Genomic DNA, 26703 nt, shown 5'->3' with positions numbered 1-26703 from the left:
TGGTTTAATATTTACACAGCAGCTCCATCTCTGAGGAGCTGAGAAGCTGGAGGCTTGCCAACGATTTTTGAAGCGAGCTCTGATCAGTGAAGAATGCACTCCAACATAAACTAATCAACAGACTGTCCCACTGGTGTCAACATCAGGAGAACATTGTGAGTCCACATCTGACACCACTCTAGTTCTTAATTAATTGTAGCTCAATTTTCAATGTTTGCCAGATTCCCTGGAAAGAAGTTATGATGTTTAAACAGAGAATTCCACTAAAAACTGTGATTGTACAGGCACTGGATTTAATGATATATATATATATATATATATATATATATATATATATATATATATATATATATATATACAGTGGGGCAAAAAAGTATTTAGTCAGCCACCGATTGTGCAAGTTCCCCCACTTAAAATGATGACAGAGGTCAGTAATTTGCACCAGAGGTACACTTCAACTGTGAGAGACAGAATGTGAAAAAAAAAAATCCATGAATTCACATGGTAGGATTTGTAAAGAATTTATTCGTAAATCAGGGTGGAAAATAAGTATTTGGTCACCTCAAACAAGGAAAATCCCTGGCTCTCACAGACCTGTAACGTCTTCTGTAAGAAGCTTTTCTGTCCCCCACTCGTTACCTGTATGAATGGCACCTGTTTGACCTCATCATCTGTATAAAAGACACCTGTCCACAGCCTCAACCAGTCAGACTCCAAACTCCGCCATGGCCAAGACCAAAGAGCTTTCGAAGGACACCAGGAAAAGAATTGTAGACCTGCACCAGACTGGGAAGAGTGAATCTACAATAGGCAAGCAGCTTGGTGTGAAAAAATCAACTGTGGGAGCAATCATCAGAAAATGGAAGACATACAAGACCACTGATAATCTCCCTCGATCTGGGGCTCCACGCAAGATCTCATCCCGTGGGGTCAAAATGATCATGAGAACGGTGAGCAAAGATCCCAGAACCACACGGGGGGACCTGGTGAATGACCTGCAGAGAGCTGGGACCAAAGTAACAAAGGTCACCATCAGTAACACACTACAACGGCAGGGAATCAAATCCCGCAGTGCCAGACGTGTTCCGCTGCTGAAGCCAGTGCATGTCCAGGCCCGTCTGAAGTTTGCCAGAGAGCACATGGATGATACAGCAGAGGATTGGGAGAATGTCATGTGGTCAGATGAAACCAAAGTAGAACTTTTTGGTATAAACTCAACTCGTCGTGTTTGGAGGAAGAAGAATACTGAGTTGCATCCCAAGAACACCATACCTACTGTGAAGCATGGGGGTGGAAACATCATGCTATGGGGCTGTTTTTCTGCCAAGGGGACAGGACGACTGATCCGTGTTAAGGACAGAATGAATGGGGCCAAGTATCGTGAGATTTTGAGCCAAAACCTCCTTCCATCAGTGAGAACTTTGAAGATGAAACGAGGCTGGGTCTTCCAACATGACAATGATCCAAAACACACCGCCCGGGCAACAAAGGAGTGGCTCCGTAAGAAGCATTTGAAAGTCCTGGAGTGGCCTAGCCAGTCTCCAGACCTCAACCCCATAGAAAATCTGTGGCGGGAGTTGAAAGTCCGTGTTGCTCGGCGACAGCCCCAAAACATCACTGCTCTTGAGAAGATCTGCATGGAGGAATGGGCCAAAATACCAGCTACTGTGTGTGCAAACCTGGTAAAGACCTATAGTAAACGTTTGACCTCTGTTATTGCCAACAAAGGTTATGTTACAAAGTATTGAGTTGTATTTTTGTTATTGACCAAATACTTATTTTCCACCCTGATTTACGAATAAATTCTTTACAAATCCTACCATGTGAATTCATGGATTTTTTTTTCACATTCTGTCTCTCACAGTTGAAGTGTACCTCTGGTGCAAATTACTGACCTCTGTCATCATTTTAAGTGGGGGAACTTGCACAATCGGTGGCTGACTAAATACTTTTTTGCCCCACTGTATATGCCATAACCAAGTGTACATGAACATCTGTGCCGAGTACAACCTGGAAGTCCCGAGGCCAAAATGGGAGATGCCCCCAAAGGTGGTGGAGAATGACCGAGCTAAGATCCTGTGGGACTTCCAGTAGTGATAGATGTAGTGGTCCTGAATGACAGCAACATCAAGAAGAAGGAACACGAGAAGCTGGAGAAATACCAAGGGCTCAGAGAAGAGCTCGAGAGGATGTGGAGGGTGAAGGTAACGGTGGTCCCCGTGGTAATCGGAGCACTAGGTGCAGTGACTCCCAAGCTAGGCGAGTGGCTCCAGCAGATCCCAGGAACAACATCGTTGTAGGAGCCATATGAGTTGTTCCTTTTTTGACTAAGTGGGTTGGTTTAAATGGACTCACTGTATTGGTGCACGGGTGTGGGGCGTGTCTCATGGGTGTGGTAGATGATAAATGTGGTTGCACTCACCTGTTCACAGCACCTGATGTTGATGAGCAGAAAGGTAGGGTGAGCATGAGGCAAAACTTTCTGTTGACCGCAGCTTGAATGATTTTGATGTATTTTGACTGTAACTTGATGTTTTTTTGTATATTTGTGCACTAATTGATGCCATAGGCCAAGTTGTACTTTGGCATAGTAGTTAGTGCAGTTATTGGTGAGTTGCAGTTATTTGTTTGTGCAGTCTGTGCGTTTGTCTAATAGTTAATCCCAGGCGCTGATTTGTATATTGGACAGTTGCATGTGGAATAAAAGGAGCAAATGGTACAGAAGTGTATTTTATGTGTTTATTGTTGCGCATCATCGGTGTCCTCATGTTTAGCCTGCCGCGGCCATAGGTTGGAGGAGCCGCAACAATCGTAGATCTCTGTCCAGAAGAGCGCAGTCCTGGGAGCAGCTAAGATACTGCGCAGGACCCTCAAGCTCCCATATAGAAATGAATAACTGCACTGAGACACGCTTAAAAGAAGTGGATGACACTTTGGTGTTGTGAGGGTGAAAAAGATTCAAGTTAATGTATGTTTTCATATAATACTGTAGATACATGTTTGCTATTAGCTGTTATCTTGTCACTTTCATAACTGTTCCATCACATTCTAGTCTGCCCCCCCCCCCCCCCCCCAAAACAACACTTTTTAAAATACTTATTTATTCTAGATATTGGCCCAATTACTTATTGTCAGAGGGTTATAAATGTAATCTTACCATCAACCAGCTGACAACTAGCTAGCTAAAAAAACAATAACAGCTGGTTAAAAGCTACCTTTATGCAAGCTAATGTTAGTCTCAAGTGTCCTAAAAAGCAAAGTTTCCCTCTGATAAACAGTTTAGTTACATTCTCACATCATATGAGAGTCTATTTGTTAAGTGTCCGAGTCCTACCATGTTAGATTCTCTTCAAAGAAAGTTTCACAAACGCCAGCTACAAGCAGCTAACACCTGCAATGCAGCAGTGCTCATCTCAAAACTACCCTCAGTGCCTTCATCAGACAGAAGTTAGCTTCACTGACTCATCAACTTTACACTTTAAATTTTACAGCCTCCTCTCAACCTATCAAACTCATTTTACATCAGGGGACACATGCACCTAGTTACTTTGGTGTGGTATTAATGACTGTGGGGAGGTCTTTTTCAGCAGTAAATGCTGTAAAACTAATAAAAATGCAGAAAATACACTCCACAATTTAAGTCTTCCCTCACATCTTTACAAAGCTATCCAGTAAACCAGATTAGAGTTCTTGCTGGGCCTCATTGTTTGACACCCCTGGATACACTCACTACAGATGAACAGCCACTAAATTCTGTTGACTGCACTCTGCTGACCTCTAGTGGTGAGATTTTCCACACAGTACCTTTAAAGGTGTAACCTCTCCATGGCTCTACTTCACATATATTGTCTGTAAAACCTGCTCTCCACACAAATCCACACACGCAAACATACTGCTTAATATAATGATCCATCTCTACTTCTTGCAGCACTCCTTGTCCTTTGCTGACTCATGCGGTGTGGCAATGGGGGTTTTCCACAGGAACACGAGAAGTTGCTATACAACTAGCCCTTTATTCTAAAAGTGCACCGAGCCACGCAGCTAAACATATCACACACAGACTGCTATATTCTTGATATACACACAAAAACATGCACAAGATGATTAAATGAACAATAAATTCTATGTCTCCTTGACAAGAATCTGCTGATGCTTCGGTCTGGATGAACTTCATGCTGGGTGTGCACACACGTTCCTGTAGGTGAATCTGTGTGGGTGGATGTTTGTGTGCACATGCCTCAGGCTCACTGTGCTTCTCATTAGTCCTCCAAACCGCTCAGAACAAAAGGTGCCCTGACTTCAGCACACACGCAATAGCAGGGAAACCATGCCACTGTGTGTGTCTCGGGTGTGTGTGTTTTCCAGAGGCTACAACAGCAAGGTTAACGCACAACCGGAAACAGATGAGCTTAGCAATTAATGGTCTGAATCTAAAATAAGCTGCGGCTGACAGTTCAGTGCTAAAAGACTTTAGTGAACAGTGAAATGAAGTGAAACACCATTTAAAAATAGAAGACCAATTAAAATATGTCAGAAAAATCTACAAAAATTTATTATTATTATTTTACAGTTCTAATACTGTACATGGTTTAAGCAAATATGTAGTATACAGAGTGCAATATATCAGAAACAAAATACTTCAATTCCATCTTAGAAAACCTGAAAGATCTGCTCATTCTGTAAGTTAAAGTTTTCAAAGTAAGTCATAGCAATCCTTCAAAAACAAGCCTGCAGAACAAATTGGCTCCTGTTTCAGCAGCGTCGAAAACCGTCGCAAAATGATGTTCAAAAATGAAGATGCTACTGAAACATCAAGGCACAAAAGGTAAACTGCTCCCAGAAAACAGCTGTTTTATGCAGGAGTCTCCAAATTGTCCTTAAGCAACGAGATCAGGACAGAAACAAAGTCTTTATCCGCAGTTTATCAGATTCCTATACTTTGAATGACTGCAAGTGAAGATGAGTTTCTGTGACACTTGTTCTCAGTCGTTTGTTCCACAGTCACTGATGACCTCTTTGTGCATCCTCTGAATCTGGTGAGTTGTACTACTTTCCCCTTCTTATTGATTCCCTCCAAGGAAGTAGGAAGGCTGAAGGAAGAGAAAAAGATTTTTATTTATTTTATTTTTTACCTTTGAAAAAAGAAAAAAATCATTAAAAACACACACAAACACACAGATGTGGTTATTAATGTCTATGTTCAGCAGCAGGGTCGCTCAAAAGTGCATTTGTAATGCGTTAAATTGCACTGTTACCACGGCTCCTAAGTTAATTTAGGCACTTGACTAGAGCAGCTCTCTTAAAGAACCATCGCTGCAGATTCCTAAACTGTGAGCTCATAGTTCAGACTCACACATTTGGGTCACGAGTTCATTTGAGATGACCGGTTTCATTAAATAACTCTGTTTCCATTAGATGGTGACGACTGTACCCTTGATCTCAAAAGTCACAACGACAGATTAACACCCTTAATGTCCCACTGCTTCATGTCAACTAAACCCATAAGGAAAGTCAGTGTGTGTGTGTGTTTGTGCGTGTGTTTAAAAATACTCGACTGCTTGGTGAGGGAGGGGCAGGCAGATGTTATTTTGAAGGCTCACGTTGCATCTTAATTATGTCCTCAAGTGAAGCTGGTTTGTGTCTACTGAGGTGTAGTACAGGCAGATGACCATAGTAAGGAAAACTCGGAGAGGACTCTAACTCGGTGGAACATCTAAACACTTGTAAATAACCTTCAGCACGAGCTTAACGTGAGAGCTTCTCAGCTCTGTGTCACCTCATTCCCAAGAGTCTCGATCTTTTCATTCCTTTCCATCCAGTTATTACAACAACGTGTTTGGTGATTAGCACAAAAAGGAAATAACATGTTAAGTCAGGTGTTTTACTTCACACATCTGTGCCTCTAGTTGCCAATTGCTTGAAAAACCAATAATAATAATTATTATTATTATTATTATTATGTTTGTTTAGCTGAGGTATTTGCTTGGGATTCACTGCCAGTCTCAGTTACTGGGAGTGAACTTGAGGATATTTGAGCAATGAGAGGGTGTGGTGCCACTCTCTCCAGATAAAATGATTTATACATAAATGAAATAAAAGCTTTCCCACGCCAATAAGTCACACTTTGACTTCCAGCTATTTCAGTCCAACCAGACAACAACTTAGGATACCTTCGAAAATCAGAGCTCCTCGTCCTCCCCAGTGCTGCCCAGGTGTCCCGTAGACAGGTACCGGTTCCTCCCGGTCTGCACGGCTTGTAGGTTCTTATAGCGCACCAAAGCCAGAGCAATCTCTGCGTTCCACGCTGTGCCGTCCTGCGGACACCGAAAGTCAATTTCCTTGCCCGTGACCATGACCACAGTGAAGTACACCAGCCCTCGCTTATACTCCACGCAGTCCACCGTGACCATGCGCTCAAAGTGAAGCTCCTTGACTTTGGAGTTTGACGCCAAACCCGGAGCATCACCGCCGCCTCCTTTGCAGTTGTGCAGGCGCAGCCCGTCCTCAGTGAGGACGCAGCGCTTCTTCTTCCACAGCTGGAGAAGTCCGCTGCTGCGCTTCTCTAGCAGTCCGTCTCTCATCGCCTTGGCCGCGAACGACATTTCCACGCTGAAGGAACCTCTTCAGTACCAGACACTAGACAACTTAATCCTCTGATAGATACTGAATCTATTAAATACGCATCGCGTGTCTTGCCGTATCAACGTCCCTCGGGGAAACAGATCAGCTACAGTAAAGATGATGTTAAACACATTTGTCTGTTACAACAAGGTTTGTGAAGAAGTTCCGTCTGTGCGCAATGACAGGACACCGTGCGGGTTGGTAGGCTGCTCTGCCTGGATATGTTTGAACATGCCCGGCTCCTGTCTGGACCTTCTCCCCCTTTCTAGCACCCCGCCTCCTTCTCAGTGACGGCAGGAGGAGATCCGGGCTGTTTATGAAATTCCCATCTTGAGTGTGTGCGTCAGCGTGCAGTGCGCGCGACAGAAAGACAGGCACAGAGAGTCAGTCAGTGCACGCTGACAGTTGTGTTTTACAGCACTCTGCATAGCAGCCTTTTTATGTGTGGCAGTGGTGGAGAGAGAACTTTAACATAGCAACACCAGGGTAAATATACGTCTTAGTCTTTACGAGTTAGCTCACTCAAGTAAAAAAGTATTAAATAAACAAAAGTAGTGCAGAATGGCCAATATCAGAATAATGGATTATAATTACGAGTACATGTTCATGTTTAATGCTGCCAGTGGTAATTATGGACCTAACTTCATTATTGGTTACCATTTTTTTCTTCTGTTTATGCTATTCATCTTCAAAGTAACTCGTCACGTAAGTTATGAAAGCTGTGGAGGAAAGAGCAACATGTTTAAAAAACTGAATTCCACAACAAAGTAAACAAAAATACAGAGTAGATGGGTTCAGGCTACCATCTCCCTTTGAGGTCGCAGTGCACCTGTAGAAAAACCTGCTAACACACCTTTCTGTATAATGAGTAAACTAAAATGCTAATATGCGCTCATTTATAAGCCTTGAAACTCCTTATTAGAAACTATATAATCTCGCGTCTCTGAGAGCTGGAATGTGAGTGGGTGGCATCGCGGATAAAGTTGGATAAAGAGTTCAAACTGCTGAATGACTAATCAGCCGGTTAGTGATCATCACCTTCTGGAAACAATGTCGCTACAAGGCAGGGCTACACGCAAAGATGTCCAATTTGCCTCATCTACAGATTTCACATTAAGAATGAAATATTTACAACTAGTGAAATAAAAATGTATATTTCATTTGATTAACAGATTATATTTTCATAACTTTAGAGCTCCGCCTTCACTTCTCTGTGGGAAACATCAGTGATGGAATTTGTTGGTAAATTCTTTCTGACATTCTTACGCGATAGATAAGCTTTGTGGGTGGAGTGTATCTGTGATTCCCCCAATTTTACAAGATACTGGACTTACCTGGTCCCAGTGTGTCGCGTGGTGTGAGAGGAATGGATGCAATGTATCCTGCACGTGTCATTTCTTGAACCCAAAACAGAAACCACCACCTGTGATACTCGCCTCAGACACAAACCGAGACAAGCAGGCCGAGGAGGCAGTTTCACTTCACTTTGAGCCAATAAACACAATGACACCAAATACATTCTCTCTGTAGTTTATTTATCATCATGCTATTCAGAAAGCATAATTGTGGAAATTTTAGATGGCTGTATAGGTTATCTTGTGATGCTAAAAGGTGATCGTCTGACAAAAAGTGATTTCCGTTGATTGTATGACTTTTTGTGTGTGTTTGTGTGCTGTTTTTTTAATATCTCTGTTTGTATTGATAAATAGTCTGCAGTCAGCACCATTTACGAAGGTGTTATATATAAAATAAAAAAGTCATCTGTTTAGCGGGTTTCTTTTTGACATCATTGTACACACTCTATATTCTATAATATAATCAATCCACCTAAAACATCTTTGTATAACTGTTGTGTTATTTGGTGCAACCTCTGCTGCAGTGAGAGTTTTACATTCGTTATTAAAGGATGTATAAAAGTCTCTGATTACAGCTCATGACAGAAATATATCTTCTGACTTCAAGTGGCTCGATATCAATCAAGAGAGACGTTTGACACACGTTTCACAGACCAACAAGTGATTTACAACCATTTAAGTACGAACAATAATTTCGGGCCAAATACCGGAAATCGTTTTTGGCAGGCGATCATTTTTTATCACAACACCAGGGGTTGCAAGTGTTGAGAGAAAAATAAATTCTTAATGAGAGGACGATATTTTTGAGTGCAAATCACCCATGCAGCTTTACATAGATATTCATGTTCATTAAATGTGCATATGTGGCAGCACTGCAATAGTATTCACCTGTTTCTATGGGATTATGAAGGTGTCATCCTTTCGACTGTACAGTTTATAAAAGCAGCTTTCTATCAAGCGCGTCTGTGGATATAGGTCGTCTGCCCCCTGCAGGAAGAGCCAGGCAGTGCAGTAATCTGGAGCTGTGCTGCTGAAGATACGCGGTTCCTACTGAGTGTGCGCCAGCGCCCCGGCTCCCAGTCCGTAGCCAAATCCTTTGGGACCAAAGTTTTTGCCGTAACAAGCTGTTGAGAACAAAGGTAATGCCATAAGACTCCACACTTTGCCATCCTCTCATATATATTAGACAAAGCTCACTGTGGCCTGCTTGGATCAGCTTTGATTTGAGTGTTTGATTTCCATTTGGCAAACATGATATTCCTCGATTGAATTCCTCACAGGGACCAAAGTTTCTTCAGGATTGTTGGTAGAAGGATTTTTGACTTCCCCCTGTGTTTTTTGGGCCATGCTGTCTTCTGGATCTACAGACTCAATCACAGATTGAGTTAGCATTAGCCCAAGCTGGTGTGCACCTCTTAGCAATGGCCTTAACAAATAAATTTTACATATGAGCAAACTAAAGAATATATTGCACCACAGCTCCCATGCTGGTTCTTCTATATACAGACTATTTCATTTGTGCGCCTCTAAATGCCCAGTGTTACTCTTGTGCACCGCTCAAGTGCAGATTCTGTGGCGTGTTTCGGCCTGAAACATGATACCAGCGTTAGATTTACACCTTTGTGGCTGTTAGATTGCAGGAATGAGTAAACACTTTAATTCAGCAGTTTAATTCTGAACTGTGTTTGCTGGGTCTCATATTCCTCAGCTACATAGCCCATACTGAGTACCTGGAAAAACGTGTTTCTCTGTATCTGCCCATACATGGGGCTGGGTTGACCCAGACACAATAAAGGGGTTAATGTGCCCATATAACAGCATATTGAACTGAAAGGTGTTGGACGCTGGGAGCATTGATAAGCTCCGCTATTCATCACCAGTGGGTTCAATTTACAGTACACACCTACAAGGTATTGTGACAAAATAATAAAAATGAATATGAGCCTGTGATGTTGTGTTTACAACATTGTTGGATTATACACTTGCCGGCCACTTTATTAGGTACACATGTTTAACTGGTCGTTAATGCAAATGTTTAATAAGCCAATCACATGGCAGCAAGTCAGTGCATTTAAGCATGCAGATGTGATCCAGATGACCTGTTGAATTACTATGGGGAATTTCAGAAACTGCTGATCTCCTGGGATTTTCACACAGCTATCTCTGGGGTTTACAGAGGATGCTCTGAAAAAGAGAAAATATCTAGTGGGTGGCATTTTGGAAGAAAATGCCTTCTTGATGCCAGACGTCCGAGGAGAATGGCCAGACTGTTTCAAGCGGATAGCAAGGCAATAATAACTCAAATAACTACTTGTTACAACCAAGGACATCTTTCTCTGACTGACTCATTCCTGTCAGCTAATAACGGCACTGAGTGTCGCGATCCTGGGTCTTTTCACCCAACGGTATGAGTTTTAGTTTATTTTGATGTTGATGTTTAAGTTCATTGGGTTTTCTAAGTTCACTTGTTTATTTTATTCCCGTTGTGTTTTCACCCCCTCTGTTAAGTATCTCTTGTCCTTTATATGTTTCATGTCTTTTGTTGTCAAGTTCATGTCATCACGTCTGCGTTTCATTATGTTTCCTGTTTTATTTTGAAGAGGTCCTGTGTTCTAAATGTATTTAGCTTTATGTTTCCCCTGTGATGTCGTTATGTTCATGTGTGTCAGCTGTTTCCCCCTGTGTTCCCACTCCCCTCATTAGCCTCCTGTGTGTATTTAGTCTGTGTTTTCTCACTCAGTCTTTGTCAGGTCATCTGTTGTTTCACCGTGTTTGCAGGTCTGTTACTATCAGGGTTTTTCATGTTGTATTTTAGTTCACCTGTTTAGGTTCATGTTTAGTTTTGCATTAGTTTGTCTTTGCCCGTTGTTGTGTCTTTTTATCAGCCGTATTAAACGGCTCGCCTTTTGTTAATATTCAAGTTTTGTTCCAAGTTTGTTCATGTCTGCACTTTGGGTCCACTCTTCACAACACATACAGTCTGCCTCAGCAAGACTGTGACACTGAGGCTACTATGTGCAAACATTCAAAATTGGATGATGGAAAATTGAAAACATGTTGTCTATTCTTAATTTCTGCTACAACGTTTGGATGGCAGGGTCAGAATTTGGTGTACATCCTGCTTTTTCTCAACAGTTTAGACTGCTGATGGTGTAGTTGTGTACGAGGTAGTTTCTTGAAACACTTTGTGCCCATTAGTACAGCTTGAGCACTGATTAAACACAAACAGCCAACCCAAGTACTACTGCCTGTCTTCAGATGGCTTCTTTCAGCAGAGTAATTCACCAGATCATCTCAAAGTGGTTTCCTGGACATGACATTGAATTCACTCAAAGGGTCTTTACATTCACCACATCCCAATCTAATAATTAAGTTCAGTTTTGTTTATGTAGCACATTATCACAAAAACAGTTACCTCAAGGCCCTTCTTACTATCAGTTAAAGACGCTACAAAAATAGAGCACTTTTGGTGGTAAACTGGAGATCTGTGTCATGGCTGTGCAGCGGACAAATCTGCAGCGACTGCGTGATGCTGTGATGTCATCGTGGACCAAAATCTCTTTCCAGCACCTCGTCTAATCAGTGATGTGAAGAACTCAGGCAGTTTTCAAGGCAAAATTGGTTCAAACCATTACTAGCAACGTGTACCCAATAAAGTGTCTGTTGAGTGTTTGCTAGTATTTATTGAAATGAGTCAGAGAGTAATAAATAAAGTTAAATTTTTCATTTAGCACATAACTTGATAGCTATACAGTGCATAGTTTGTGTAATTAATTTATAATAGGCTTACAGATTTTGATGAAGAGAACCTTTCTGAGTCATTGTTTAACTTGTTGCAGGCATGAACTTTGAATCCCAGGTTTAGAGTTCAACTGAAATCATAAAACTTCAACTTTTCTGGGTAACTGCACCGTCTGTTGTATTCTAGGGTTTATTACAACTCATTCTTACAAAAAAAGGAGTTTGTTTTTAACCACAAGCCTTATTTATAAAGACTTTTTTTTTCTTTCAGCCCAAGTTATATATATTTAGTGTTCCTATCACCTATATTATCTGTTTCAGATCCTTCCTGGGCCTGAATGGGTTAGCTTTCCTAGCTTTGCGCCCATGGAAACGCATCTTAATTGTGACAGTAAGTCATTGACCCATGGGAAATGTTTGAAGTTTGGACCCAATGTGGAGGTATGTTACACCTGCATTCTTTTTAAAGGCCAGCAGGTGGCAGTAAGTGCTGTTGTCTGGTTCTATAGAAGTCTTTGAAAGCGAGAGTTTTACCTTTGCAGTAGATTTCCCCATCCTTATCAGCTAGTGTGGTTGATTCAAGGCTCTTCCCACAAGTGGCGCATGTAAAGCATCCAGACTTATGCCATGCCTGTAAACGTATACAAGCCTCGTTTTAAAGTAGTTGTGTTTTTTCTTGCACGCACTCATATATGCTTGTGTTTTGCTTACACTTCCAGCTCCCATCACTTTCTCAGCAGCGTAGACAGACTTGCCACAGCGAGGGCATTTGTCTGATCCTCCAAACTTCTGAGCTAGCTTGGAGGGGTTTGGGTTGGTGGTAGGACGATGGGGACCGGGTCTGATGGGTAAAGAAGGCAAAAAAATGTAGATAAGGAGCCTTAAAAACCATCAAAAAGTATGCTTGCCTGTGTGTTACTCACTCTTCAGGTTTAATTCCCAGGGACTCCCCTTTGTCCATGCTGAGGGTTCCTGCTCCTTGGCCATAACCATAGCCTTTTGGCCCATATTTCTTACCATAGCATGCCTTACAGTAGACTTCATCCATATGAACAGCAACAGTTGTGCTGTCCAAATTCTTCCCACACACCACTGTACAAAGAGACATTATTATTATTTTGCATACCTTTGTACTTTTGGTTGAGTACGTTCATGTGTTTATAAAGGCTCCCAACTGTTTGCCTTATAAGGAACATTTTGTTTGAAGGAACATGTTCTCATCTAAATTCCATCACAGGAATGTTTGATTAAGATGCAAGAACACAAATAACTCCTCCAAACCCCATGAACCCACATTTCTTTCAACATGTCTAATTTATCATTGTGAAGGATTTACAGTTCACAAGAGATGAATACTTGTATGTGGAGTGGTCTGATGTCTCCTTTTTGAATTGCTGTGAGCATTTTAGCAATCCTGCTAGATTGTATCACTTCCAGGAAATCCTGTTTCCATTACTCGCAGATGCATATTTGCAGTTTTACCAGACAGCTCAACAAACATCAACTTGTTGACCCAAGCTGACCTAAACTACATGTTGGGGATCATAACGGGTGCAGAAAAACCCAGCCACAAGTCAGTGTACTCTTAGTTCTGGTCCCAAGCTCGGACAGATGGGGATGCATGCGTCAGGATGGGTATTTGGTATAAAATCGTTGGCAGATGAAATATGCAGATTGTCAAGAATGATATTTTCTGTGTTAACAACTGCTATCAGTAAAGGGCCAGTAACTATAGTACTTTTGGCTTGGATAGGGTTTGCAAGAGTTCGGGAGAGGTGGAGGCAGATGATTGGCTATGGCAACACCTAGAGGGAAAAGCCAAAAGAAGAAGAACAGCTAATGAAGAAAGCTCAAATAGACAATAAACACTGGTCTTCAGTGTGAGAGCCATCAGGGTCCAAGCCAGAAAAAGCCAAAAACAGGAGCACCACTAGGAGCGCAACCTGAACCAAGATGGCGCCCGGGGTTTACTGGGTTCTCCACCTTAAATTCATTGCTGGTAGTTCTACCATCCTGATGCATATCAAGGAGAACATTCAGCATAAACAACCTGAAATGTGCTGCTATTTCTTCCTAGTTTGTGAAGTGGACTTCCAGGGAGTGACACAGCGATAACAGGAATGGTCCCAGAGGTTTACAAAAAGCAGGAAACCAATCTAGAAGTCGATAGAGGCCAGAAATACACCGGCGTCCTTTTGTTGTTTTCATCGGCCTGGTTGTAGACTGTTTTAATCACATGTTATAAAGACACAGGACTCCTCTAGGTTAGTAGACTTTTTGCTAGTGCGACTCCTTGGAAGATAAAAGGTTTTTGTAGTGCTAACACTTAGTCATCAATGTAAATAACTGGATTTTATAAAGATACAAGACTTTTATATGAAACTGGCTAATCCTGAAATGTTTTTCTCTCTGCAGCTCATCTGAATAGACTCTGACAGGAAGTTAGAGCGAAAGGGGAACTGATCAGCTTAAGGCTCAGTTTCTAGGAGACACACACCAAAAATTAATAGACCAAGATGTAGTTCAAATATAGCTTAGCCAGCCTTATACAGCATTTTCTCTTTGTCTGCACATACACACGACTCATACACATTAGGTTAATATTACATGTGCCTGTAATACGTGTCAAAAGTTCACTGGGCTCCACAATCACAGGAAACAGCAATCGGTGAACTCACTGCACAGGAAGCAGGATCTATGGAAGCTCCGCCCGTCACAGAGAACCTCTTCTGCGAAGTAAACCGTCTTTGAACAGCGGCCACACTTGTTTCCTCCTCCCAAAGGCATCCTGTAGTAATCCATGTTACACAGAAAGAAAAACACACATATTTTGATATGAAATGAAGCTTTTGGTAAAACAAACGGTAGAAACAGCTGGAGATACACTAAAATGACCTTAAAGGTGCTTTAATGAGTGGAAAGGGCCCTGAATAGAAAAACAGATGAATCAGTGGACTGTTAAATTCCTTTATAGAACCATCATGGAAACAGTTATTGTTTTAGGAAACTCATTTAAACAGCCTTATTTGGTTGCCTGTACATCTGGCTTTGTAAGGCAAAGACTGTAATTTTGTTCCTGCCAGTTCTTTGTGGTTTCTGTAACGGACAATCAAGGACTGCAGTGGAAAATTTTAGAAGAGTTCTTTTCTGTAAAAGGGCCAAAAAACGAAAGGTCTCTTTCATTGTGGAAGTTATGCGTAAGCAGGATTTTCTGAGGAATGTTGATGGCATGTGAAAACCCTGCCATCCAGTCTGTTTCTGTCCAATGTGCTATTAGCACCACCCTCCCTGTCCATTCTTGCATATTTACTTCCACATTCCTGACCCTGTAAACCCTCCTCCTCCTCTTTCATGGTCATGTCTCACATTTATCATCTACAGCTTCAGCCCGTCACCACACAGCGCCTAATACCTGCAGTTGTGTTTTATATGGCACAAAATATGTCAAACAACTCCATCAAGGTTAGCTTGTTTTTCTAACTTAGATTACCTAAGACTTCTGGGCACAATATACAGTATGACTCACTCAGAAATAACAGGCGGTACCACACGGCCTCTGACTCTATTTAAAAATGTTAAAAATAACTTAGTATTTATACTTACTGTGAATATGAGCTCATTTCACTATGATACAGACTCATACAGGCGTGTCAGGCTGCTGGTGCTCGCTGCCTTTTTTGTCCTTGTAAACGCAGTTTCAGTTAAGGGAACTAGTGCAGTTTTCTTGGGTGTAGCTGAGCCTTTAGAAAACTCTTATTCCAGTTTATAAATTATACGAGTTATTTATACATATCGTGTACAGTCACATGGATTCCTGTGTTAAATTATTCTGCACCCTACATCTTTCATGTAGAATTTAAAAGTGCTACTATCAGTGAAAATAATTATAAAAACACGGCTGTGTCACTGATAATCACTGATATTTGGCTTTGCTTTGCAGCTATAAGTTGAAGCTCATATTGTAAGTTACAGCTACAACTTACAAAGAGACCACTGGCACAGCCACGGAAGTCTAAACTGTAAAGTTTAGGGAAGCAGTGGTGAATGAGAGTTTTGGATGCATAGCTCAGAAGAAAGTGAAAGGTCGACATCGTAAATGTTTATATGAGGAAGATGGAGACTAGCTGGCATTTTCAGTATCCTCTCATAAAGGATGGTAGTTTGCGTAGTTTTACGGTCTTCAAACATTCCTCAATTCCACTTAAAGCAGAAATGCAGGGAATGTTTTTGGACCAAGCAGTGATGGAAACATTTTTCAGCTGCCGACTTTGGAAACTATGACTTGAAATCTCAAATAAATGTCTTCCATGTCATTTTGGAAGAGTGACAAGCAGCAGCAGCATCAGTGGTTAAAAGCTTTTGTTGTTAGCAATGAGCCCGGCTCCCAGCTTCAGGGCAGAGTATGTAGATGAGAAGGTGAGGAAAATGCTCGTGGATAATCAAGGCTATCAGTAATTGCTTAACTTTGTTGGTGCTGTTGTTGATGCTTGTTCACTGATAGAATGGGACTGATTTGACAGTCAGTTTGACCACAGGAGGGGAAACTCATAGAGAAGTGGGAGAAATCTCACTTGATGGATGAAAAGGTTACTGGAGACATTAGTTTTCCTTACATATATGTTACGTAAATATTCTGTGTATCTGCTAAATGATTTCCATCAGGATGAATTCCAGCTCATGCTGGTTGTGGTGGCTTTGCATGTTTAGACCTGCAAGGACACGTAGATCTGTGTGAGAATGCTTTAGGGAAGGAGCAGTAAGGACGGGAAACTCCTACAAATCAGGAAGTCCACTGACAAATTTAATGTGACAGCATGTGATATCTGTGTGATTCAGGCAGAGCGTAATGTTGGTGAAAGTTAGTAGGAACTTGCTGTGCTGTATTTTCTTTATTGTGCTTTACTATTCCTCTCTTACGTTAATGTTTAGCTGCTCACTCTGAAACACTTTGCTGCAACGGAAACGTAAAGGCACCCTGTGGTATTGTGGTATCATAAGTGTTGCAAGTGTCTTTCTCATCATGCATCAGCAAAATAAGAAATTAGAAGCAAACAGAATCCATAAGAACTCAAAATAAAAAATCATTACTTACTTGCAGCAAGTGGGGGCTGTCAGTCAGGGATGATGGGCAGGAAGATCGTTCACAGGTCAGAGCAGCGTAAGTGGAGCTGTGTGGTATGTTCAGGAAACCAGCGGTCCACAGCTTTAAGTATGCAAGAAAAGTCAGTCGTCTTAAAAACCTGATTTGAACAACTTTTACTGTGTTGCTATCCTTAAGGAGAGTGTTGGTGCGCTCCTCTCCGCTTTAACACTGTTCCAGATGTGTCGAAAGGGAGGAGCTTCTGCTGTTGCTGCTTCAGCCTGTAAACTTAGTCTGTGTGGAGGATCAGGGGAGCTTACTCTCCAAGTGAGAGGCAGACACAGTGAGAGCGAGAGGGGGGGTTGAACGGGAGTGATTCAAAAGTCCTGGCTCGCACAGCCGAGAGACTTTCTTGTTGATTGCACTCCGTGTTTTGCAACTCTCTTGCACAAGGGCTGCCCTTCAATTTGTCAGACAGCCGCCAACAAACACTGAACTGTGATACTAAACTATGTGAACTTCACATTGCTGAAAGGCTTTTATCATGTATAAACATTAGTGGCCTTCTGTGTTCCAAACTGTGATCAGGGAGGATGTTTCTTCTTGAAATGCAGACAGAACACAGGGCTTTTCATGGATTTCTTTAAGTTGTAATAAGAATGTGTAAAAGTGACCTTCGAAATAAATGCACAGAGAATTCACTTATTCGATTATTGTTAATGTTTTAATACGGTGCTTAGCATTTTTATTAGACCAGCACCCAATATCAGGTTTACCCCACAGTATTATTATTGAGATGTTAAGTTACAGTTATTTACTTGCATTTCTGAACAGAAAAGATTTCGTTTTATTGGTTGAATGTTATGCTTGTCAAATTTCTGACTTTGCTGAGAAATCCAGAGAGCTGGCTCAGATTTATGCTCAGATCTGAGCATAAAACCATGAATTCGTTTTGTCATTTGCCTCATAAATAACAATGTACGTTTTAGACAGATTTCTAAAATATTTGTGTCTTCGTGTTTTTGTGACATCTCATCTTAACAATCAGTAGATTTCTTACTCTGTTCTACTACCTGCTCACAGGTTAACCTTTAATAGCTAATCAGTTTGAATCCAGCTCTCAGCGTGATGTACTTTCAGAGTGATTCTATTTTATTACCAGAGCATTTAATGACCTTTAGGCACGAGCAGCAAAAGGTCACCCTGATATGCTTAATGGATGAGAAACAACAGAAACAGATGTGAAAATGTGTATATGAAGCATCCAGCTTTAACATGACTTCACGCTACTGCCACCATGTGGTTACGATGGGTAATATCAGTAGGATGCATTCCTGATTTTAATGTTAGATGCTTTTTGGAAATTCACTGGGTAACGTGCTGTCATTTTCTGGGAATAAGAAGAAAAGGAGAAAGTTTTCAAGGCTTTTTCAAAACTAATCGACTTGTTTATATGATTCCCTTCAATGCCCGGGGTGGCACAGTGCCTGTGATGTTGTCATTGTTGCAATAAAGCAGGGGTGGGCAACTCCAGGCCTCGAGGGCCGGTGTCCTGCAGGTTTTAGATCTCACCTTGGGTCAACACACCTGAATCACACGATTAGTTCATTACCAGGCCTCTGGAGAACTGCAGGAGCTAATTTAGCCATTTAAATCAGCTGTGTTGGTTCAAGGACGCATCTAAAACCTGCAGGGACACCGGCCCTCGAGGCCTGGAGTTGCCCACCCCTGCAATAAAGTGTTTGAGTTCATTTAATAAAAGTTAAGTAGTACAACCAAGTGTTTTAGAGTACCACGGCTGACAAACCTAATAGTGTTTTTCTTATTGATATGTGTAGAGGGATTTCTGATGGCTGCAGGTGTGAAAAGCTGCCTTTTAAAACAGTCACAGCATAGCTTGGAGTTTAGAAGTAACTGATGTAGCTCTTCATGCTATTTTAATGGCTTCTTTTTTGCCCGTTTTTCACAGAGAGACAAACAAACTGCTCCAATTACATTACGTCTTCCTCAGCTTTCACCTGAGCACATTAATAATAATAATAATAATAATATTAATATTAATGTGGGCATTCCCTCTTAATTATGTGCTGAAATTATACATGGCCTAAAGCGAGAGTGTACTAATTTGCAGAAAGAAGCAAAGCTCAAGTGGAAGCCACTTGACATTAAAGTGTGCAAGAGGAGCTCTTTAATGAGCCATTTTCTGTTGGTGGCATTTGGTGCTGGCAGATTCCATGACGGGCAGTGTTAATGAATGCAGTCAGATTCTTTCAGTTCCCCTTTTCCATCAAGCTGAAGTGAAATGGGATTAGCTCATGCAGCATGCATAGAATAAATTAGACAAATTGCAGTTCAGGACATCAAGTGACAGATTCGTTATTGTCTTGTTGTGTGCCGAGTCAGTGCTCATGTCTTCATAGTGCCACTGACTTCAGGGCAGCCTCGCATCACCACACGAGCAGCATTCTGCAGTTTTCTATATGTTATTTATTATTTGCTTCATCGTCTGGTCATTAACATGTAATACAAATAAGGACAACTGCTGTCTGTATTGTCCCTTATGCTAAGTTTACCCTGACACAAGTAATTGATAAACAGCTAATGCCCTCAAGATGAACCCAACAGTATTCAGTGATCTGCAGAGCTGTGACTTCTGGAAAGTGTGTGCATGATGTTGTTGAATCTAACCTAAGACTTTGAAGGTTGCAGTTAGGGCTGCCACAAACGATTATTTTGATGGTCAACTAGTCACCGATTATTTTTGCGATCAGTCGACTAATCAGATCATGCATCAATTGGACGGAAAACGGACAGCTTATTGCACCAGCAGCATCTGCTCTTATATAACTATCATTAGATTGCAACTTTAAGTGTTGTGCTAACTAAAAATAAAGACAAGATGATAGTTTATTAAATTTTAATGAAATGTGCAGATTGTTTCGGTGAAGTTTAATAAACTCAGCCGATTTACCCAGGAACAAATAAAATACTGAAAAAAGCCAAACAATAACATTTTTAAGTTATCTAAGTGACTTATATATCATGTTTAACCTGAGTAGCGAAAGATGGCGGTGGGTTTGAAAACGATTAGCCGGGAGTCCGGTGTTCTCACGGCTCTACTGAGCCTACCCCCCGGCTAGCTATCGAGCTAGTGGGTAACAGACGTCTCCGAAAACGTCGGAGCGCTTTTGAAAATATGTGGTGTCTTGATAAACTGAGCAGATATTTGAGGTTTACACAGCTACATTCTCGCCTGAAAATATGTTAAACGTTTATTTTGTGACCCAGAAAGAATAATAAGAGTAATATTAAAACTAACTAGCTGCCGCCATTGTTGGAAACTGAGCTGGGCTGCGCTATGAATTCTGGGACACAGCTTCTTCTTCTTCAGGATTAACAGCAGCTGGCATCCTTGTACATGCAGTGCTGCCATCTTCTGTTTCAGTCCGTTATGACACTCTTAAATCCTACTACTTATTCCTGCGTCTTTTGGGATCTTACAAAGCTTCAAACGACGTGTCGACTATTAAATCAGTCGTCGACGATTTTGATAGTCGACGTAATCGTGACTAGTCGACTAATCGTGGCAGCCCTAGTTGCAGTAATGTTGCAACATCCACTGATCGTTGTTGGTCATGTAGTGAAAGAACAGCCTTCTTGTTTGTTGTGCAGCCTCCACACTTAGACTTTTTGACTTCTCGTTTCTGGTATTTAAAATTTTTTAGTTTCACCAAGAATACAACAGCACGTTGTTGACACTGTAAAAAGAATATAGAGAAACGATTTTCATTGAACATGCACACCAACTGTGTTACTTTCTTCTGATTCCTCTTCTATGTACCAACCTGATCATAACATCCTGTTATAATTTTCCCCTGACACATTAAACGAGCAGTGAGGAACATGCAAGATATGGAGAAAAGTCACGATCAGGTGACACGTTTATGTCACAACAGCAGTCACTTCAAGCTTCCTTATATTGTAAGGGGAAGAATAACATAGAGACAAAAGCTATAATGTGCCGAATTTGTTCAGTGAGATCACAGATCGAGTGATCAGTAGAAACTTTCTCGTACAGATTTTGTGTAAAACCAAAAAAGTGTTTGGATATTAGAAAGGTTTTAGACACTTGGTTTCATTTTGTAGGCCCAGAGGTAAAGCCCAGTTTTATATGCACACTGTGTAACTGCAGTGATCCTCAAAGCTTATGTAATGATTTAGCTTTCATTTTTACAGCACCTCTTTTTTATTTAAGTATTTCAGAGCTTTGAGACATTAAATAAATAATAATAAAATATAGGTAATGCATGTCATATTTATTACCATATTTAACAATAAAACATAATATTAGCAGGTCTGCTTGGATTCAGTACCTTTACTAAACCTTCTGGCGTTGTGATTTACAGCTTTTCCATCGGTTAGACTTTGCTTGAACTTGCTGGTCTCAAACTAACATACTGTAATATGAAGATGATGCTCTGCCACCATCTAGTGGCGATCATGCATTCAGACAAAGCAGAGTCATAAATACAGTAGGAACAAGCTCAGATGCTGAAACACTGTTCTAATTAGATGCTGTGCACACTTTCACAGAGAACTATGAACTTCCCCTCAGCTGCAATAGCTGCTTTTCTGTTTTTCTGTTTGCGCTTCCTTCTTTTGTTTTTCTTAATTTCATTTGTCTTAGTCAAGCTGCCCATCTGAGGCTCCGTGTTCCAGACAGCACGGGGTCAACATGTTAGAGCAGGCCCCCCTCCCACCCCACCATATGCCCCTCAGGGTGACAGTGACACAAGTGTCCCATTGTCATAACAGCGTCTGTCAGGGTCTGTCTCTCGGGGGGGGAATACATGCCTTGGGGAACGTCAGAAGATTAGCCGTGACATTAACCCCCACCCAAACACCCATCACACACACACACATATGCACGCACACATGCATCAATGCAGATGGCTGCACACTCCTACCCATAATCCTCAGTCACAAGTCACTTCCCGTTTCATGATGAGACAAAGCAACAGATCATGTGTTTGTTTTTTTTCTGCTTTTGACTGAATCTGTTGGAGAAGTTTCGCACACTTGAATCTTTTCTCTCTGCAGCTGCAAAGCAAAGGAGCAACCGTGGCATTAAAGTGAGTATTTGGAGGTCAGCAGTAAAGTGATTGTGGTCGAAAGCATGAAGGGAATGCTGTATGTGCCTGTAGTAGGAGGGAGGGGGGACGTGTGCAGTATGCATGTGTTCTAATAGCAAACATCCAGTTGTTGTGCTTGGTTTTCATTATTTATGCATCTCTCTAGCATACAGAGCCAATTCTTGATCAATATGTGATCAGCCATAGAAGGCTCAGGTTGTATTTTCAAAACAAGACTATAAACAACCCAACAGACCCCAAAGTCTCACTCATAGTTAGAAACTCTTAAGACGTAACCAATAACTGAAGCTGATCCATAAGCTACTTTGTAAAAGGGAAGGATGGGATTCTGAATTTGTTGCATGTCACAGTCTTCATTAAATATGCAGCACTGGCTCTTATAATAGTGGGTCGAACTCGGCTCAGCAGAAATATGAGCTGAGATGCAGAGAAAGGCACAAATGTGGCCAATGATTACAAAAGGTAACAAACGTAGAATGATCACAATAAGGGCCTTTTTTGATAAATTTATAAGAGTTTGTGAATAAATTGTAAAGATGACCAGAGAGATGTTGCAGTAAAATGACATAAACCAGCAGTGATTTAACCGCATTTGTCTCTGTTGATGTGAGTTTAATTCAAGTAGACCTCCTCCTGTCTGATGAGATGTTTATAGTATTGAAAAGAGAGTTTCAGGTATCTGGGATGTTTTTGTAATGTTACTCCGAGTTTGTCACCTGGGAAAAGATGTGAGGAAAAGGTTTTCTCTGCACATGCTTCTCCATCCCACCTCCTCCTCTTCGTTCCTCGCCTTCGTTCTCATCACTTATTTCTCACTCTGTCTCGCCTCTTTTCATTAGAAGCGTGGGACAAATTAGAGGAGTGATGGATGAGCTGCCCTCCTCCATGATGCCGGTTCATTCAGGCATGCACACTGATATATAAACAGATATAGAGGGCGCATGTGTGTGCCCGTTTGTGTGATTATGTGTGTTTATAGTGACGCGCACATTCTCATTGGTCGTCAGAAAATCTATCATTAAGGTGGCACTTTTTTTTTTTTTCTGTCATCCTGATTTCCATGACCACCAATTAGGTCTAGAAAGCCAGATGATGGGTTTAGGCTTCTCACATTTGTGGCTACATCTGCTTAATTACCATGTATTACTCACACTATAGAGGCAGCCGTGATTGCGCTCGCACAGACACACAAACCACACTCATCCGGCTAATGGACCAGCCGGGTCTTTGCTAGCTGGGCTTATATTTCACCGAGGGAGAGGGAGGGAGGGAACGAAGCCAACAGGTCCATTATTGAGAGAGAGCATCATAGACAGACAGGGGGGAGAGAGACTGGGATGAGGGGAGGAAAAAAGGAGGTGGGGACACGGCTGCAGGCGTACTGCGGCAGCAGCAGAGCGGCATGACGTGATAGGGGAGTAGAATGACGGACACACAAACACACACACACACATGCTTGCAGCTCAGAGGCCAGCCAGAAAAAGTAGAAAGAAGCTAAGGCAGGGATCGAGCCAGCCACGCTCTGCAGCATACAGATCGGACTCCAACTGGAGACTGAAGCAGGTAAGTGAAGGCTCGTGTTTACTTTAGCTAATATTTCAGATCCTTCTCTTATTCTAAGTATATTTTTGTCTTGTTTCCTGGTGAATCTGTTCTCTTGCTGAATATATTTCCTGTTGATTCTAAAAGCGCAGAGTTACTAAACTCTAATGCGAGGACTGTGTTCATGGTGCTGTGACAGTTAGAAAAATAAGGGAGAAAAGACGGTGAAGAGGATTACAATAAACGAAAAGAAAGAGAGCAGGAGTATCTAAAGGATGAAATGATTGGCAGTTGACCTGAGTCAGCAGTTTGGATGTGTGACTCAGTAAAGCATGTGTAGTGTACATATTGTAGCGTGTGGTACATTTGGTTGATGTTGAGAAGAATGGAGGCAAACTGCTTCTCCCATGGTGATATTTATATTGTCAGTAGTCGGGTTATATTTTCTCCTGTTTACTTTGTGGGTGTTTGTACCCTGGCTTCTATAATAAGAGCATGTGCAGAGGACGTGTGTTAGACTATTTAAAGGAGTACAGCAGCTACCCTCATACATTAAATACTTACAGAACCCGTTTTATCACACCAGGTCCCAGCGAGGCTCATTTACTGTCCCAGTGCAATTTGGAGGTTCGAGGTTCGGAGATGACTTTGTGCTGTGGGATTTCTGATGGTGACACATTATGTGTCATTTTGGGTAACTTCATGCCAAATACATTTCCATTTTGGTCCAATGAGTCATGATAACATAAACACTCTTGTGTATGTGCGTGTGGTCCAGGTAGTCCTCACAGTGTGTGAGCTTAACTCTGTTTACGCCGTCACATAATGATCGTGTGTTTCTTTTGTTTTATAATGGGGACGAAAGCTGTTCCCCGCAGTGTAAAACACGATACTTTACCACGAGAGCGTGCTGTTTAGAGTAAGCCTCCAGAAAATGAATCTAGGTCAGTGTAATGCCCTCTGAGGTCGTAGATGCATGACTGTGTTCTTTGAATCTGCCAAATGACATTTTTTTTCCTTTTGGCGAGAGGTTAGAATCAAAGAAAGTCACTTTGAAAATGAGTCACCTCGAATGAGAGGCCCCTGATTGGCTGAATGTGTCATTCCTGTTTGTTCAAGCTTCCTGTCTTGGTGAATGGTGCGGAGCTGTGAACCAATGGGAGAGCAGCGGTGAGGATGCAACTGTGATCCAGGAAAAAACAGCCCATTGTTCCTGGGACGTCAGAGAAGTGTGACCTGCTTCTGGACGGTTAGCCCAACGGCGCACTGACAGGTAAGACTCTCGTGCGACACAGCAGAGCCTTGAAATTGAATCATATGTTCTTTTTGAGCTAAAAATATTGCCACGTTTATCTTATGATGACTTTCTTTTAAGAAAACTGTCTTCCCAGGAATTTGTTGTACCACTGGGTGTCACTAGCTTCTCTGATCCACAGCAGGACTTTACTGCTGTTGTTCTGGCTGCTGTCATAGTGGAGGTGATTAATTCGATGTACTGTAGTTTCCAGGCTGTGTGACACACAGGCTCTGCTGATGCCCTTCACAGACAGAGAGGCCTGTGTTACCAACTCATGTATTGATTTTGTGATGAGTCAGAGGGTGTTCATCACAAGGGTGAGTGTGCATGTCTGTGAGAGAGGATATGCATGCTTTTCTCATAAGATATAGAGTAACTCAGGTCAGCCACAGGCGGCTATGGGAAAGCTGAGCTAAATCAGTGTAATGTTATTAAATTACACTGTGAACATGTAGCATAATGCTGGCTGCAACGCTATCCTTGTTCTTCTGTCCTTCAGGAGAGCACAAACCTGATATGGCTGATGTTTCTGATAAGTGTAAAAGATGCTATTAATAAGCCTGCATAATTACCTCGCAGCTATAATTAATGATAATACGGGCTGTAATGAATGAGACGCTGTTCCTGCAGTTGCAGACAGTAGCCAGTAGATGTCAGCACCACCCTGGCAGAGTGAAGGAGAGACCGTAGTTGGTCTATGCAGCAGCCCTCACAATAACTACACTGATCTGTAGCAAACCCCAGTTTCTCTGTAGGCTTCTGCACCGTGTTTGCGTCAGTGTACAAACACGATGATGTCCTAATAAACCTTTTATTTATTTCAGCTGGTTTAAGTATGAAAGCTAAATCATGATGTCACACAGTGACTGATAGTGATGGCAGATTTTGTCACACAATAAGATATGTAATTATGTTTTTAGCTATTAAAGTGCTGTTTCCAAATGCTGTGAATCTGGAAAAATATTAAACTAAGGTGAAGCTTTACAAATATGTACAATGAAGCTGATTCTGATGCTAATGAAACGCTAACTGTCAAACTAATCAGCAGCGATATAAACATCCTTAAAAGCTTCATGTTTTTGCGTTTGCACGTGTCTCAAACAGTAAAAATAAAAACGCTTCTTAAACCAAACTCAAAACGAATTCCTTTAGACATCACATGGAGTTCGACGTACAGTGAAAGGAGCCAACAGACGGTGTATTGTAAAGTTTTTATGTGACAGAATGATACAGAACAATCTTTGAAGCCTGTAAGTCTGAACACATGACAAATACAATGTACCGAACACATGTAAGACGCTTGTACTGCAAAATATCCTATAATAACATAACTGAAAGAAATCAAACTAAACTAGATTATTTTCCCCCCTAACTTACAGCTGTTTGTTTCAGCCACCTTATTTGTATTTCCTTCTTTTACACACACACACTCTCTTCAGGTATTCATATCTTGTGGTGACATCTAATTGACATAATGCTTTCTCTAGCCCCTTACAATAAACCTAACCCTGAAAAATGAATGCCTAACCCTTACTCTAAACCTAACCATAACCTTATTGTAACCCTGACACTAAAACCACATTTTGAGTGTAGAAAAATGCCTTCAAACTTGTAGGGACCAGGATTTTGGTCCCCACAAGTATAGTAAACTTCCCCTTTTTAGTCCCCACAAAGATATGAATGCACACACGCACACACACACATCACCATCAGCAGCTGAGCCCCGTATGTTCTTATACAGCCTGCAGAAGTGTTGGCGTGACCCCGGCATATCCCCAAGGGAAATTCAAATTTTCATACAGATAGGCATCGAGTCAGCCCGCACCTGTGCTCCTGGAAATCCTAGCAGGACCTATAGCAGACAGAAAGAAATTCTGATGCTCATTTTCTGTCTGGACCTCCCAAGAGATGGAG

At 41.6% G+C, this 26703-nt stretch overlaps 3 protein-coding genes across 10 annotated transcripts in view; 1 reads left to right on the top strand and 2 right to left on the bottom strand.

Annotated features, from left to right (window-relative positions):
• Positions 1–1989: 1989 nt before the first annotated feature.
• phlda3 (pleckstrin homology-like domain, family A, member 3) lies at positions 1990–8025 on the bottom strand. The gene is made up of 2 exons (XM_085147083.1): positions 6171–8025; positions 1990–5090 (listed from the first exon to the last, which is right to left on the bottom strand). The coding sequence occupies exon 1, from the start codon at positions 6600–6602 to the stop codon at positions 6180–6182; it is 423 nt and encodes a 140-aa protein (XP_085003209.1). The 5' UTR covers positions 6603–8025; the 3' UTR covers positions 1990–5090; positions 6171–6179.
• Positions 8026–8135: 110 nt separating this feature from the next.
• Positions 8136–17129, bottom strand: LOC146495461 (cysteine and glycine-rich protein 1-like). Of its 2 annotated transcripts, none has more exons than XM_085147079.1 (6): positions 16810–17129; positions 14396–14505; positions 12641–12809; positions 12429–12558; positions 12252–12348; positions 8136–9100 (listed from the first exon to the last, which is right to left on the bottom strand). In XM_085147079.1, the coding sequence occupies exons 2-6, from the start codon at positions 14502–14504 to the stop codon at positions 9024–9026; spliced, it is 582 nt and encodes a 193-aa protein (XP_085003205.1). In that variant the 5' UTR covers position 14505; positions 16810–17129; the 3' UTR covers positions 8136–9023. The 2 variants fall into 2 exon arrangements, with proteins under 2 accessions (XP_085003205.1, XP_085003204.1); XM_085147078.1 differs by having other exon boundaries at positions 14396–14510; positions 16816–17128.
• nav1a (neuron navigator 1a) overlaps positions 12061–26703 on the top strand; it is a 98987-nt gene continuing 84344 nt past the window's right edge. For 2 of the 7 annotated variants that reach the window (XM_085147052.1, XM_085147048.1), the window contains exons 1-2: positions 23321–23513; positions 24612–24765. The gene's annotated coding sequence lies outside the window, so the exon portion shown is untranslated. Of the gene's footprint in view, positions 12109–21801; positions 21930–23320; positions 23514–24611; positions 24766–26703 lie in introns of those variants that run through there. The other 5 variants (XM_085147054.1, XM_085147051.1, XM_085147050.1 and 2 more) reach the window with 4 other exon arrangements.

This window comes from Neolamprologus multifasciatus, chromosome 20, assembly GCF_963576455.1.
Source record: "Neolamprologus multifasciatus chromosome 20, fNeoMul1.2, whole genome shotgun sequence".
Classification (NCBI taxonomy): Eukaryota; Metazoa; Chordata; class Actinopteri; order Cichliformes; family Cichlidae; genus Neolamprologus; species Neolamprologus multifasciatus.
Note: the sequence above shows the minus strand (reverse complement) of the source record. Positions and strands in the feature narration are given on the sequence as shown.

Coding starts and splice junctions, on each gene's coding strand:
- phlda3 (XM_085147083.1), bottom strand. CDS start 6,602: ATGTCGTTCGCGGCCAAGGCGATGAGAGACGGACTGCTAGAGAAGCGC.
- LOC146495461 (XM_085147079.1), bottom strand. CDS start 14,504: ATGCCTTTGGGAGGAGGAAACAAGTGTGGCCGCTGTTCAAAGACGGTT. Junction 12,810..14,395: donor TAGATCCTGCTTCCTGTGCA/GTGAGTTCACCG, acceptor CTCTTTGTACAG/TGGTGTGTGGGAAGAATTTG. Junction 12,349..12,428: donor AAGTGATGGGAGCTGGAAGT/GTAAGCAAAACA, acceptor ATACGTTTACAG/GCATGGCATAAGTCTGGATG.